General features: G+C 35.0%; 1 protein-coding gene across 2 annotated transcripts in view; it reads left to right on the top strand.

Annotated features, from left to right (window-relative positions):
* Positions 1-3,574: 3,574 nt before the first annotated feature.
* Positions 3,575-16,153, top strand: part of RAD54 (DNA repair/recombination protein) — a 115,507-nt gene continuing 102,928 nt past the window's right edge. The window contains exon 1 of one of the 2 annotated variants that reach the window (XM_089818420.1): positions 3,575-4,134. In XM_089818420.1, the coding sequence (XP_089674546.1) occupies positions 3,902-4,134 (233 nt within the window). In that variant the 5' untranslated portion in view covers positions 3,575-3,901. The remainder of the gene's footprint in view (positions 4,135-16,153) is intronic. The other variant, XM_089818419.1, reaches the window with a different exon arrangement.

The raw sequence follows: 16,153 nt of genomic DNA, 5'->3' as shown, positions 1-16,153 counted from the left end.
AAATTTGATATGGTGGGAGCCTTGAAAGGGTGCTCTTGCACCATATTTTACATTTATGGTCACTCTTATTTGTTTCTCCTCTATTAGTGGATCTTGGAACTCATTTTGACAAACTACCAAATCCATTTTGGTAGAGTTTTGGCTGAGCATACAAAGCAACTTGCAAATCCTCCAAGGCAACTTTCACTTCCTTCATTATTGACTCCAAATCACATCTGCTCCTTTGAAGCTCACTCTATGATTTGGCTTCTTTTTGGCCAATGGATTTGTAATGCAAGGGAAAAAATAATTCATAATCTATCATGTATTGAATGATTAGCATAATTAAACTAATAAAAGGAAATGTATATGTACCTCAATCTAGGATGGGATTCAGAGTGACGATGAAGGAAAAGATGAAAAGATGTTGTTGGTAGTCGAGGACGACAAAAAAACTACATCAACAAGTTGCCTTGCATGGTTAGCATAAACCCTTACTACATTCAACAAGGTCATCTATAAAGTAAATCATTAAGAATATTTAAAGTAGAGAAGACAGTAACAATAACTACAACTTAGTTTTAGAGTTACCACTATAGATGTTTAATTAAATTGAAGTATTTCAAATGAAATATTCTTATATATGTGGAGATGTTCAAATTTTTGTAAAAAATTACTCTCAAATCATTTACTATGCTATATTAGAACACAAAGGTATTATATATTACATGTCAAATGAGATATTCTCTATACAATGAAGGCTTTCAAACTATTGTAAAATAGTTCATAGGAGACTTGTATAGCTATGAGGACATTATATTCACAATACATTTCCACTTAACTGTGTCAAGGTGTTCAAACAATTGTAGAAGATCATAAAAATACATAAGATCTTAAGAGATTTTATATATTTTAGATACATCATTATTTTTAAAAATGTTAGCATCGAGTGAGTATATCACTTCCACTACTTTCTTTTAGAGATGTTAAGTTCCAATAATTCAAAAAAGTATAAAGAGATTACAAATTTTCAAATACCCTAGGCTCCTCACTCCAATACAATTGAAAAACCCCATTCTAAATAGCAGTCACTTCATTGTCTTTTGGGAAATACCAATATAATCACATTAGTTCCTTATAATTCATTCATGATGGAATAATGAGTACCTAACAATTGAAGAAGAATCTTGTATGGAATCCTTCAAGAGTTTGAACTATAAAGATTCTTGACAAGCATGAAGTTAGGGTATTCAACGATTTATACACATATTTATTGTTTTTGTAATTTTTAATCCTAACCCTAACCCTAACCCTAACCCTAATTCTAACCTTACCTCTCACCCTAACTCTAACTCTTAACTCTAACTCTAGCTCTAGCTCTAGCTCTAGCTCTAACTCTAACTCTAACTCTAACTCTAACTCTAATTCTATTTCTAACTCTAACTCTATTTCTAATTCTAACTCAAACCTTAACCCTAACTCTAATTCTGATTCTAACCCTATCCCTAATTCTAATTCTAATCATAACCCTAATTGTAATGCTAATTCTATCCCTAACCCCAACCCTAACTCTAATCCTAACCTTAACCCTTACCCTCACCCTAACCCTAACTCTATCTCTAACCCTAACCCTAACCCTAAGTCTATCTCTAGCTCTAACTCTAACTCTAACCTAACCCTAACCCTAAGTCTAACCCTAACCCCATATATAACCCTTACTCTAACCCTAATTCTAATCCTAATCCTAATCCTAACCCTAACCTTAAGCCTAACCCTAACTCTAACCTTATCTCTATCTCTAACTCAAACCCTAACCCTAACTCTAATGATAACCCTAATCCTAACCCTAACCCTAATTCTAACCCTAACTCTAACTACAACTCTAGCTCTAACTCTAACTCTAATTGTAACCCTAACACTAATTCTAACCCAAACTTTAACTATAGTCGTAATGCTAACGCTAACTCTAACCCTAACCTTTATTCTAACCCTAACTTTAACCCTAACTCTAATTCTAACCCTAATGTTCTATCTCTAATTCTAACTCTAGCTCTAGCTCTAACTCAAACCCTAATTTATAACCCTAACCCTAATTCTAACCCTAACGCTAACTCTAACTCTAACTCTTATCGTAACCCTAACCCTAATCCTAACTCTATCTCTATTCTAACTCTAACCCTAACCCTAACTCTAACCCTAACCTTAATCCTAACCCTAACCCTAACCCTAACCCTAATCCTTATTCTAATTCTAACTCTAATCCTAACCCTAACCCTAACCCTAACCCTAACCCTAACCCTAATTCTAACCTTAACTCTCACCCTAACTCTAACTGTAACCCTAGCTTTGATTCTAACCCTAACTCTAATTCTATTTCTAACTCCAACTCTTACCCTAATTCTAACTCTAACTCTAACTCAAACCCTAACTCTATTTCTAATTCTAACCCTAATCCTAACCCTAATTCTATCCATAACCCTAATTTTATCCTTAACGCTAACCTTAATTCTAATTCTAACTCTAACCCTAACTCTAACTCTAACTCTAATCTTGACCTTAACCCTAACCCTAACCCTAACTCTAACTCTAACTCTATCTTGAATTCTAATGCTAACCCTAATCCTAATTCTAACTCTATCTCTAACTCTAATCCTAACCCTAACCCAAACCCTAATCCTAACCCTAACCTTAACTCTAACCCTAACCATAACTCTACTCCTGACTGTAACATGTTTCATAACAATATCCTTAAATAAAAACAAATTAGAGTTATGCAAATTAAACACCATATATAGAATTCAAATATAAAACATTAAAGAATAATTTTATAGTAACTTTATAAAACTATAATTAAAAATTATTTATATATATATATATATATATATATATATATATATATATATATATATAAAATAAAAACACTATCATCCAAATTTATTCAAATTAAAAATAATTTAAATTTAAAATACTATATTGCTTGCTCCTAACAAAAACCATCCAGAGTTCTTAAAAAATGTCTTCTATGGTGTGTGGCGGTTGCTACTAGCATATATATATGCCTCATCCTTCTCGAAGCACCTATTTTAATTAATGTCGATAGGCATTCTACAATGACAAAATGAGGGAGTGGGATGGTGGGATGGTGTGAGCGTGTTAATATTAACTTTTATTCTTCTAGATTAAATTTGACAACCATCTACATGCCAAAAGTTTAAATCTTATTATAAATATAATATACTTTTAAAAATAATTTAATAAATAAAACATAAAATATCAATTTAAAATAATATTTGTAGATATAAATCATCAATTTTTTAAGAAATAAAAATAAAAAGCTTAAATTAGTAAAAACTAAATAAATGGAGATAAATGAAATATAAATAATTTTAGATGTAGTAAATCAAATTATAATTATTTTGTAGTAGATATCTATGAGCATTTCCTTAGATGGATTTATTTAATATATCTATACTAGTTTTTATCCTATCCATAAAAATCATAAAATTTGAATTAAAAGAGATGCCTCGAAGAAAATGACTCGAGACATATAATATATATATATATAAAAGCTAATTTAGGTGAGATTTATATGTTTCTCTTCAAAGAAATCGAATGTCTTGTGCTTGAAGATTGCGTGGCATCTTCGCAAATACAAAAGCCTTCGCGTCTTTAGGGTGTCGTCTCAAAGCAGCCGTTCATGGGACCGACCTACAAATGTGCATTTCATATTCAAATTTCGCAGAGGGGCCAATAATTTGGAGGGAATTAGAACGCACCTCCTGAGAATAAACCAGTGCATTTTACTCTTAACAATTTTCGTCACCACCATTTTCAGTAGAACTATCCAGATTTGGCGAGAATTTCAATTTAGAGGGGTTCCTTTCAAATCTGGTGTAAAGCAAGCTATTATTTTGCCCCTTCAATGGCTGTTAACCAAGACAGCGAGGAAATTTTAACCGTAGAAGATGATGAGGATGAAGAAAAGGAAGAAGAAGAGACTTCTGATAATGATGATAGTTATAATGACGATGACGAGGACGACGACAATACAGAGGACGATGAAGAAGAAAACAATGACAAAGATGAAGGAAATGATGAGGATTGTTGCAATTCGGACCGAGACAGGAAGAAGAAAAATGTTGCGGCATTGTTGAGGTAACAAACTCCTGCTCAAACTTCTTAAATTGTGTGTATTTAGAAAAAATTGAAGGGACGGAAATTTCCCTGGGGGAAGAACCTGCCCTTAGTATGCGGATATCCTTTAGCCATGCGATTTCTTTATCCGATTACAATACTTAATCTTGTTTCATGAGAATTTATTTAGTTTCATTACTTCACCATGTTTTATGAGATTAAATCTGCACTACTAATCCTATTTTAACATAGATTTTTCCAATTCAGTAATTAATGGCGCTTTGTGAGATTAAACTTACACTAGTTTAGTCCGATCTCAACACCTTATCATGTTTCACGGGGATTGGAATTAACATATGCTTAGTAGGGAAGCCTTCGGCCTTTCCTTGTCTCTCAGATGGTTTTATTCATTTTCTTTTCCTGACCTTCTCGTTGCTTTATCATGTCTGTCACCGTGACTCTCATTCCGTTTCCTATCACTATTGGTACATCGTTTGCAGTTGTAGTTGAGTTAATTTATTTTTTTCCTTTTCTTTGACTTCCAGTTCTAGAACATTGAATCTTTCCCCAAATGTTTGAGGCAGCCTCATATACTTATGCTTCTTGATGTTACAGCATTTATGCAGGTCCGTATTTTCATAATAAAATTACCCGCTGTGTTAAACCAGGATTTTGCATGCTTTGAAATACTTACATCTGTAATTTTTTGGAACTGAAATTCAAGGCGACAACTTTCCTTATAACAGTTCTTATTCATTATCGATTTTTCAGTGTTACAACATCCGCAATTTATCAAGTGCCGCTTTGAGTGAAATTAATATGTTCCTAGTCAAGTTGGAGCAAATATCTGTGATATTGCATAGTTTGAAAACTCGGACGTCGCAGCCCAAAATAGGATTTGGACTCAGAATCTGGTGGAAAACTTTGGCAAGGACTTGGCAAAGAAGACAAACTGTAGTTTTACAAAAGAACAAAAGGAAATTAATGCATTTAGAAAGTATAAGAGCCTAATTGAAATTTTACACATGTTATATGATCTCCAAACACTTAATATTTGAAATTTCATTTTCCATACTCATAGTTTCAAACATAAATTGCAGAACAGTAGCATAATTTTAAAAATGTTTACAAAAGTATACATAATGGTATGTCCAAATGAGAAAAATAACTAACTAAAGTCTACATCTTCCTCTTTCCTCACCTAATGTAACTCAATTTTTCAGTCCTTGCACTAGTAGGTGCTATGGTATTTAAATAATGAGTAGATTCTTCTTCTTCAAGATCAAAGTCCTCCTCTTCAGCCCACTCTATTTTATCGATTATTGCTGCTTCTCTCACTAATTTTGCAAGATCTTCTTCGATAAGGAGGACATCATGACCATCATTTTGTTCATTGACGGTCCATTCACCAAACATATCAATATCATCCAAGTCAATTGCTTCATGTGAGCTGCCCTCCACTTTTCTAGTTCGAATGTGAAGGTTGTACCAAATGAAGACAAGATCATCAAGGTGCTATTGGGTCAGCATATTTCTGTAAATATTCTCAAATAATTTTCAATTGCGTTCACACTTAGATGCACTGAATGGCTGGGATAAAATAGGAGGGACTTTCTTTTGAGGATTGGTGTGCTAACACCATAGTTATACAAAAAAGCATTTAGAAATATAAGAATTGAGTAAAAAATGTTAACAATCAAGTTTGTAATTTTTTTCTTGTAGTACTGAACTAAAGTTTTACCTCATCGTTTTTCTTTGCTGTCAGTTGCTTTCTGTGAAGATGAGTCTCTCCTCTTCCCCCTTGTAGACTTTAAATGACTTAAAATAAATAAATTAATATTCAATGATAAATTAGATATAGAAATTAGTTACTATGTATGTGGAAAGGATGTTTCTAGATAGTCAAGCTCAACAATGAATATTTCCAAATTATAAATAAGATATAACAAATGCCCCTTCCAACTCATCAAGAACCTTTTCTCTCAAGAAACTTAGGATTAGAATCCCTCTTAACAATGCATGCAACAACACCTGCCACAAATTCATAAATAAGATGCACCAAATCCCACCTCTAACTCATCAAGAACCTTTTCTCTCAACTCATGGGTAGGTGCCATCTTATCAATGCATGCAACAACATTGTCATAACCTCCTCATCAGCCCTAAATGAATCCAAGAACTAAAATTTTGGGTCCAAGAAGTAGGTCAATGCATGTATTGGCTAGTGGAGTTGGTTTGTCCATCTATTATCAATGACGTGCCAAAGTATTTCATATATATTTTAATTTCTGCCATAGTAATTTGAAATGGCCCTTTTTGTCATATTCATGGCGTCATAAATGAAACCCATTGGCATGCCCTTTCCATCCATCATATGTTGAAACCTTACCACATGAACCTCACATCCTCATGTCTCTTAGTCAGCATGTCCTAAAAATCGAGGTATTCCTTGATGAGTTGATCTTCAAACATTTCATTTAGTCTCTTTTCAAATGCAAAGTCCAATTGTAGCACCAACCTAAATTGCTCTTCATTCTCATCTTCCATGAGAGGAACTTGTTCATGATCTTGCATATTCTCTCAATGAGTGTTTTAAGTTTCATCATTTGACATGATATGGGCAATTGATTCTTCTTTAGTAACATCTTGCAAAAGTTCATGTGGAATCTTATCTAGCAAGATGCCTTTAAAATCGATAGGAGGATCATCAAACATCTTCATGAATTGATCATTGTTAGCTATTTTTGCGCTCATTCATGTTAGAATATAAAGTCCACCAATATAATTGAGGGGGGGGGGGTGAATCAGTTATCCAACTATTACAACAATTATCAACCTTATTAATCCTTAAACATATGAGCAATATAATCAGCAACCATAACAAGATACTTATACACAATAACACCAGATAGGTTAACTAGGGAAACTCTTGATTAGTGGAAAAACCCTAGTGGGGATGGTACCCACAAAATGATGTACTAATATATAAATTCCTTGTTAGAGGATGGAGCCTGTTAGGAGTCAGTGAAAACATTTAGTACATATCAGTCCTGGTTAGGAGACTTTGAATCCCTGTTAGAAGATTCCAACCTTGTTAGGAGTTGTGCCAACCCTTTTAGGAGTTCTAGAAGGCAGATGGACACACTGTCCAAACAGCTTCAAGGGCAAGACCAATGAACCCATTGTCCAAATGATCTCAATATTATTCTTTGCAGAATGATAGAAATGAACTGTACTTTTCCTTCGTCTTCTTCTGTACTATCAATTGGACTTTTGCTCCTTTTGATCTCGATACTAAATCACCAACTTCGCATCCAATAATCCTTTCGATTGCTTACTCACATCTACCAAATACTTTGCTCTTGTTCGCACTCCTTCAATCACGTCGCATACATACAATCAAGGAAAATACTTTCCTTTATACCAAGTCTTCAAAACAATTCTTTGAGTTGGCCTTGAGGCTTTCCCAATTAATTATAATAGGACCTCATTAAGATAATTAATTATTTCGCAATCACACAACACTGTTGGCTTACAGTCTTTACAACTTCTTACATGTGCGACTCCAGGATTTGCGCATTCCCTGACGTTAACATCAGACTGTCCTCTGTCATTGTATGGCTTCCCATATCCCGATTCTATCTCTGTTAGGAGATATGATCCAATCATTAGAAACTGCTTATCAGGTAATTTGTCTCTGTACTACTCTTTGTAAATCAAACATAACTTCTATACGTCTTCAACTTACGTCATGCGTACTTAACCTCATCATTAGGACACAATGTAGAACATGTCCTTAACTGCGCTTCACTTGAACATCAAATGTATGTTCGTACGACCATGATCTCTGTTTGCTACTCTGCTAGTCTTCGTAGAAACCATACTATGTTGTCATCAATGACAAACACAATCATGAATGCAACATGTCAATTATGCTACACGCTTTCCAATGCTTAGGATACTCCCCTAAAGGAATACCATTAGCATTCATGCTAATAATCTCCCCCTTTGGCATTGATGGCAGCATAGATGAACAACATCTAAGTTCCAAGAATACCATGACAACACCCTGTTGCTGCTGCTCTCGTCTTTTCAAATCCTCTTCATCAATCAAATTTGAAACTCACTAGAATACTACTCTGTTCTGCAACTCTTTTTACTCGCATCAGTTGTTCACACACTAAACAACTCTCAACTTCCTCCTCCATTCAATGTTACTCCCTATTAACATCAATAATAGTTTTTTCTTATACATAGGAGATCTCAATCTCTCCCGCATACATCAATTTCTCATCCATTAGATCAATTTCCCCCATTTCCTCCATGCACACTTCTCTCCCCCATTGACATCAATGGAAAAGGCTTCATTATGTCAATCATCTGCTCCAAATTTTCAACCAGCTCAAGTGTCCAAAGACACTATTCAAAACTAGCTACGAAGAGTCCTTGATGACTCTGCTCATCTTAGATACTCCCTCATACAGGAAGCATCAACATTTAGTCCAGTCAATCAATAGTGCTTTGTACCATTGGACTGGTGCAATCTCTGCATCATCTACTTTGAAGTAGGCAGGGGCATAAGCCCAAGCATACCTCTCAAGTACTCAAATGTATCTTTAGGCAAGGGTTCGTAAAGATATCTACAATCTAATCTTTAGTACTGACATACTCCAATCTGATTTCTTTTTTTGCAACTTTTTCTCTCAAAACATGATACTTAATAGATATATGCTTAGTCTTAGAATGCAATACATGATTCTTAGACATACTTACTGTACTTGTGTTGTCACAATGTATAACAACAGGTTCTAAAAATTCTATCCCAATATCCTTCAGTATCTGCTTCATCCACATAACCTGATTACAATTATTTGCTGTTGCTACATACTCTGCTTCAACTGTACTCTGTGAAATACAATCTTGTTTTTTACTTAGCCAAGAAACCAATCTTCCTCCTAAGAAAAATGCTCCACCATTGGTGTTTTTTTGTCATCCATACTGCCTGCCCAATCTGCATCAATATAAGCACATAAAGTGAAATCACTTGATCTGTCATACCATGTCCCATAATCAGATGTTCCCTTCAAATATCTGAATATCCTTTTTACTGCAGCATCAGGTTGAAATCGAGTTTCAATCCCAACTGCATTTTCTATATCTGGTCTGGTGTGAGTTAGATATTGCAAACCTCCAATCATTGATCTGTACTTCTTCTGCTCTACTATAAGTGTCTCATCTTTGCTAGATAACTTCTGACCAGTTACCATTGGTGTAACAACAGGCTTACAACTTTCCAATCCAAATCTTTTTAACAAGTCTTTCAACTACTTGGTTTCTGATATGAAAATACCATCACTGTTTTGCACAATCTGCATACTTAGAAAGAACTTCATCTCACCAATCATGCTCATCTCAAACTCATTCTATATTTCTTTAGCAAACTTATCACTTGCCTCATCATTACCTCCAAAGATTATGTCATCAACAAATATCACTATTATCAAAAAACCATTCTCAATTTCTTTCAAATGCAAGTTACTATCTACAGTACCGTACCTTTAGCAAATCCAAGTTTTGCTAAATACTTGTCCAACCTTGCATAACAGGTTCTAGGTGCTTGTTTTAGACCATACAAAGCTCTCTTCAATCTGCATACCATATCTTTTTCTTTAGTCAAAGGAAATCCTTTAGGGTGCTCAATATAAACCTCTTCTTCAAGTTCTCCATTCAGAAAGGCTGATTTGACATCCAATTGATACACTTTGAGCTTCTTGTTTGTTGCATATGTCAAGAACATTCTCACTACTTCCATTTTGGCTATAGTGTATATGTCTCCTCATAATTTATTCCTTCTTGCTTTGAATAACCTTTGTATACCAGTCTATTTTTATTTCTCACAAGTTTACCTTCTTCATTCATCTTGTTTTTGAATACCCATTTAGTTCCTATAACATTTTTGTCTTTAGCTCTAGGAACCAATTCCCATTTCTCATTCTTTATAGTCTGATCTAGTTCCTCCTTCATTGTTTGAATCCAATGATCATCTTTGCATGCCTTATCAACACTCTTAGGTTGTACTTGAGAAATCAAACATAGTTCCTTATTTACCTTGTATCTTGTCATCACTCCTTTGTCTTTGCTTTCAATGATCTGCTCTAGAGGGTGATTCTTTGTCAGGTTCTTATTAGGTGTGGGAGTTGATATCTCAAATCTTATCTCTTCTCTTGGCTTAGATCTCTGTTCACCTCTTTGCTCAACAATTTGTACATCAATCTGCAAGTCATTGTTAGTCTTAAAGAATACTTCCACAGTTTCTCTAACAATTCTAGGTTTTTCTTCTTTCTCATTAGAATTGTAATCCTTCATTTTCTCCTTAATTCCAAACTTTTCATCAACTTTCACATTTGCACACTTAACAATTGTCTTAGTTCTATGATTAAAACATTTGTAAACTTTATTTTTTAATGAATAACTAAGGAACATATCTTCATCGCTTCTTGGATCAAACTTACCAATATCATCATCTCTCTTTATGTAACACCTACTTCCAAAGATTCTGAAATACTTACTAAAGGTGTATGACCAAACCAAAATTCATAGAGAGTCTTATTTGTACCTTTTTTGATTTGTACTCTATTCATGGTGTATATTGCTGTATTAACCGCTTCTCTCCAAAATGTCTTGGATACATCATTTTCAAACAACATTGCTCTTGCTGCCTCTGATATTGATCTGTTTCTTTTTTCTGCTATTCCATTTTGTTTAGAAGTCTTAGTTGATGATAACTGTCTCTTGATTCCATTTTCTTCACAGAACATGTTAAACTCTCTAGAAGTAAACTCTCCACCTCTATCTGATCTCAAACTTTTAATCTTAATATCAGATTCATTCTCAACTCTATTCTTAAATATTTTGAACTTCTTAAATGCTTCAGATTTTTCTTTAAGAAATGCTACCCACATCATTCTAGTGAAATCAGCAACAAAAATCATAAAGTATTTTTCTCCATAGAATCCTCTTGCTTTGGTAGGTCCACTCAAACCTGTATGAACAATCTCTAGCTTTTTTGTAATTGTAAACTTTTTGCTAGGAAATGATACCTTCTTCTGCTTAGCCATGATACACTCTTTGCAAACAACATTAGTAGGCTTCATGATCTTGGACAAATCTCTAACAACAAATGTGCAACTAACTTTCACAATGTTATCAAAGTTTATGACAAAACCTTCTATGCTATAAACAACTGTTATCCACTTTTGCAACCACGCATGTCATTTTAGTAGGATTCAATTCAAATGCATTACCTCTAGATCTTGTACCTATTCCAAGTAGCTTACCATCCTTGTCTTTGATGATACAAGTCTTTTCTGTGAATTGCAACTGATAACCTTTATCCATCAACTATCCAACACTCAACAAGTTATGCGTTAGACCATCAACAAAGTAAACATCATCAGTGTTAGTCTTTCCATCAAGAGTAATAGATCCTATCCCTATGATGTGACAGGCCGCATTGTTACCAACTCTAACAATACCTCCAACATGATTTCTGAATTTAACAAACTTGTTCATATCACTAGTCATATGATGTGAACGTCCATTGTCTATAATCCAATCAGACTTCTTTTCAGCTTGAGAAACTAAAGCCTTTTTTTCTCTAATTTCTTTATCAAGATCATCTTCCTTTATGACGACAAATCCTAGCTCATCATCACTTTCACTCTGAGCTCTTTCTTTAGATTCATCATCTTCATTAGCATACAAACAATCTCTAGGTCTTCTAGGCTTGAAATTTCTCTTATACCTTTTCTCTCTTTTAGGACACTTAGATGCATAATGACCAAATTCATTACAATTCCAACATTTGAAAATCTTCTTACCATCTGGTTCTCTTCTTACAAGCAAGGCTATACCTTCTTCATCTCTTTGTCCTCTTCAGATCTGGTTCTACTGCTGCTAGCATAATCTCCATGGGTGCTTGCACTTTTGGATAAGCATGGACGAACACTTAAAGCACTGAAAACACTGAAAGCTATCTCCACTCTCACCAGATTGTCTCAAACTTGCTTTTGTTGCTTCCAATCTTCCTAGCAAAGCTTCCCTGGTAAACTTCTCAGTACAGGGTATAAATAGTTCAATCATCTATGCTACTTGCTTGAATGGCGGTGTTAAAGTTTTCAAAATCTTCCACATAATCTCATCTTCTTTCTTGGGTCCACCACATGATTTGATTCCTACAACAATCTCAGATATTCTATCAACATAGCTTCTCACAAATTCATCTTCCAACATTTTAGCATCTTGAAACAAACATATCCAATTCTGTAATCTTACTCTTTGTGTATGTTTATCTCCTTCAAAAGTAGATTCTAAAGCTTTCCAAATTTTATGAGATGTTACTAGTGACTTTACTTGACTGTATTCATTTTCAGAAATAGCTATTAGTAAGGCTTCTCTGGCTCTCATATTGCACATAAACAATCTCTTTGTGCTTCACTGCATTCTTCAAGCTTCTCTTCTTTTATAATATCTTTATCATTCTTTGTCAAAAGCCAATGTCTTGGACCTATACATAGCAAATGAGTCTTCATCTTTTCTTTCCAGCTGTCATAGTTAACCCCATCAAACTTAGGGCTATCTTTTATGAAGTGACTCGCCATTGATCTCCCAAAGCTGTTAAGCTTTCTCTTCAAGGACCTGAAGCTTTGATACCAATTCTTAGAATATAAAGTCCACCAATATAACTTGGGGGGGGGGGGGGGGGGAGGGTGAATCAGTTATCCAACTATTACAACAATTCTCAACTTTATTAATCCTTAACTATATGAACAATATAATCAACAACTATAATAAGATACTCATACACAATAACACCAAATATGTTAACTAGGGAGATACTTGATTAGAGGGAAAACCCCGGTGGAGATGGTACCCACAAAATGATGTACTAATACAAATAATTCTTGTTAGAGGATGGACCCCATTAGGAGTCAATGAAAACCTTCAGTACATATCAGTCCTTGTTAGGAGACTTTGAATCCCTGTTAGGAGATTACAACCCTGCTAGGAATTGTAGAAGGCAGATGGACACACTGTCCAAACAGCTTCAGGTGCAAGACCAATGATCCCACTGTCCAAATGATCTCTATGTTATTCTTTGCAGGATAATAGAAATAAACTATACTTTTCCTTCCTCTTCCTCTGTCTTGTCAACCAGACTTCTGCTCCTTTTGATCTCGATACCAAATCACCAACTTCGCATCCTATAATCCCATGGATTGCTTACTCGCATTTACCAAATACTCTGCTCTTGTTCACACTCCTTGAATCACATCGCATACTTACAATCAAGGAAAATACTTTCCTTTATACCAAGTCCTCAATTCAATTCCTTAAGTTGGCCTTGAGGCTTTCCCAATTAATTATAATAGGACCTCATAAAGATAATTAATTATTTCACCATCACACAACATTGTCAGCTCACAGTCTTTACAACTTCTTACACGTGCAACTCCAGGATTTGCACACTCGCTAACGTCAACATCAAACTGTCCTCTGTCACTGTATAACTTTGCATATCTCGATTCTATCTTTGTTAGGAGATACAATCCAATCATCAGAAACTATTTATTAGGTAATTTGTCTCTGTACTACTTTTTGTAAATCAAACATAACTTTTGTACATCTTTGACTTACGTCATGCGTACTTAACCTTGTTATTAGGACATAGTGTAGAACATATCCTTAATTGTGGTTCTCTTGAACATCAAACGTCTGCCCGTACGACCATGATCTCTGTTTGCTACTCTGCTAGTCTTCACAAAAACCATACTATACTGTCATCAATGACAAACACAATCATAAATGCAACATGTCAACTATGCCATGTGCTTTCCAATGCTTAGGATACTCCCCAAAGGAATACCATCAGCATTCATGCTAACAATTTAGCCCATCATTGATAACCAATTTGAGAAAAAATTAATGGGCTATATTCTTACAGTGGGTTAACACACCACAAAATTAAGGTTAACATTTTGTGTTGTCTGTGTTAGCTATTTCAAAGTGCCACTTTCATACCCTTTGTGAAATAACAAAGTTCACTATTTTGCAAAGTTTCCTTCCTTGTCTTGGCGAAATAGTGACATCAATTCCTTTTGAATGTTCCACGTGTTCCCTTTCTATTGGACCGGCGGGTTGTGCCATGTGGCGGAAGGTTAACCCATTTTGCTATTTCATAGGGTCATTCTTGGCAGCCTACAAAATAGTAGAATCCTTTGTTGCTTTTTCCACCATTCATTAGGAAAATGTGCCAACCATAAGATTTCTAAGGTTCCTTCATCAACGGTTGTGTTTTAATCATTCATTGGGATATTTTTGTAGCATTTGGGCTTTCCGTTTCAATGGAAGATCTACATCGATGGTTCACCTCTTTTTGTGCAGATAAGATATTTTCCATGTGGGTCAACTCTACAGGTTATGTAGTTGGGTTAACTCTGTGTGTTATCCCATCTTGCATTTTGACAGCGGTGTGATTTGATTTCTTGCGGCCACTACACTCTTCCAAGGCCAATTCTTTATTTCTTAACGACTTCTTGGGCCTTGTTCCTCGACGCCAATGCATCTCCATGCCTCTTTATGGTTTGTAATGATCAAATCTTTTGAGCAGATCTTTCTTACAGCTAGATGCATTCTTTTGGTCTCTTCCTGTCACTTCATGGGCAAGTTGCATCGTAAGATCAAATTTCATACTGATATTTTATTATTGTTCTCTCCGCAACTCTTAACTCCAGTCTTGTTGGGGTTTGAACTTCATGAAATCTGAGTTATTCTTGATCTATAAAGGCAAGCTTGTAATTAGTTTTTTGGGTTCTCTGTTTTCACTTTCAGTAGTTTTATGCTTCACAAATGTACTATTTTGCCTTTCATGAATAGAAATTTTAGTTTTGCCTTATCTTGCTAATCTGGTATATTGTGCAGCCGCTTGGATTATTTCCTTTCCGTTCTTTCACATTCATGTGTTGTGTTTGATCTGTTGTTGAATGTTGTATTGTGAACTTGTTTTCTTTCCACATTCTATTAGTTTAGGCTGCATGTGATCCCTTGGAAGATAGATTGGAGTCGAGATTTGTGTATTTGGGAGCTTTATTCATGCTTTGTGCATTCATAGGCAGAGATTGTAACCATAGTTCAATTTGGTGCATCACCCCTTTTCAATTTCAACATTTACTTTCGTGCATTTGGTGCATCACCCCTTTTCAATTTCAACATTTACTTTCATGCATTCTCCTCCCTTTTCCTTTCAAGCAATAGTTTAGATGCATCCTGATTGTACGGAAGCTGGCCTTCTCTGGAGATTCAACCTCAAAGCACAAGTCCCACTCTTGGAGGTTGTTTCCATGTTACATGAGATCACTTAAGGACCATACCTCAAGCAAAGGTGCAAACTTTTGTGTCAACAATCATCAAATACAATCGTAAGTGGTAATGCCCCTTGAGGTAAAAGTTGATGACTGAGCTTTGACAAACAAAAGGTTTGAAGTGACAAATTGGTGACTAACAATCTAGGTTGATGTTCGTGATTGATGTGCCCAAGAATTGTAATGTAGGCCGTATTGAGTTAGTAGGTGGATGACCGCTGGGGCCAAATGTGTCTAGATTGTGTAATGCATAACATGTTCCTTCATTTGGTGTTACATATGGGCTATTAGAATTGGCCTATTATATGCAAAGGGTAATTGTTGTAGTTGACTTGCAAATGCATTAATGTTACTCTAGACCAACATGCGAATATAGTTATAAAAAATATACATAGATGATCTAGATTCATTCCTAGAATGTGTGTACTACAACAATTACCTAGTATATTTGTTAGTTGACATGAAGTTGGAGTGATACAAAGTGATCCGCATCTTAATTATTGTGGTTTCATTTGAATATCACATGCACTGTGTGTGGTAGTTTTGATAGTGGTTAGATAAGAAGGGAGTTGAGTATTTAGCCTTGAAGTTCCACATTTCATTTTGCTTTCATATTGTTG

Source organism: Cupressus sempervirens, chromosome 3 (assembly GCF_028749045.1).
Source record: "Cupressus sempervirens isolate cs-2001-9-10 chromosome 3, ASM2874904v1, whole genome shotgun sequence".
Classification (NCBI taxonomy): domain Eukaryota; kingdom Viridiplantae; phylum Streptophyta; class Pinopsida; order Cupressales; family Cupressaceae; genus Cupressus; species Cupressus sempervirens.
The sequence above is the reverse complement of the archived record's forward strand: the minus strand, read 5'-3'. Positions and strand labels throughout refer to the sequence as shown.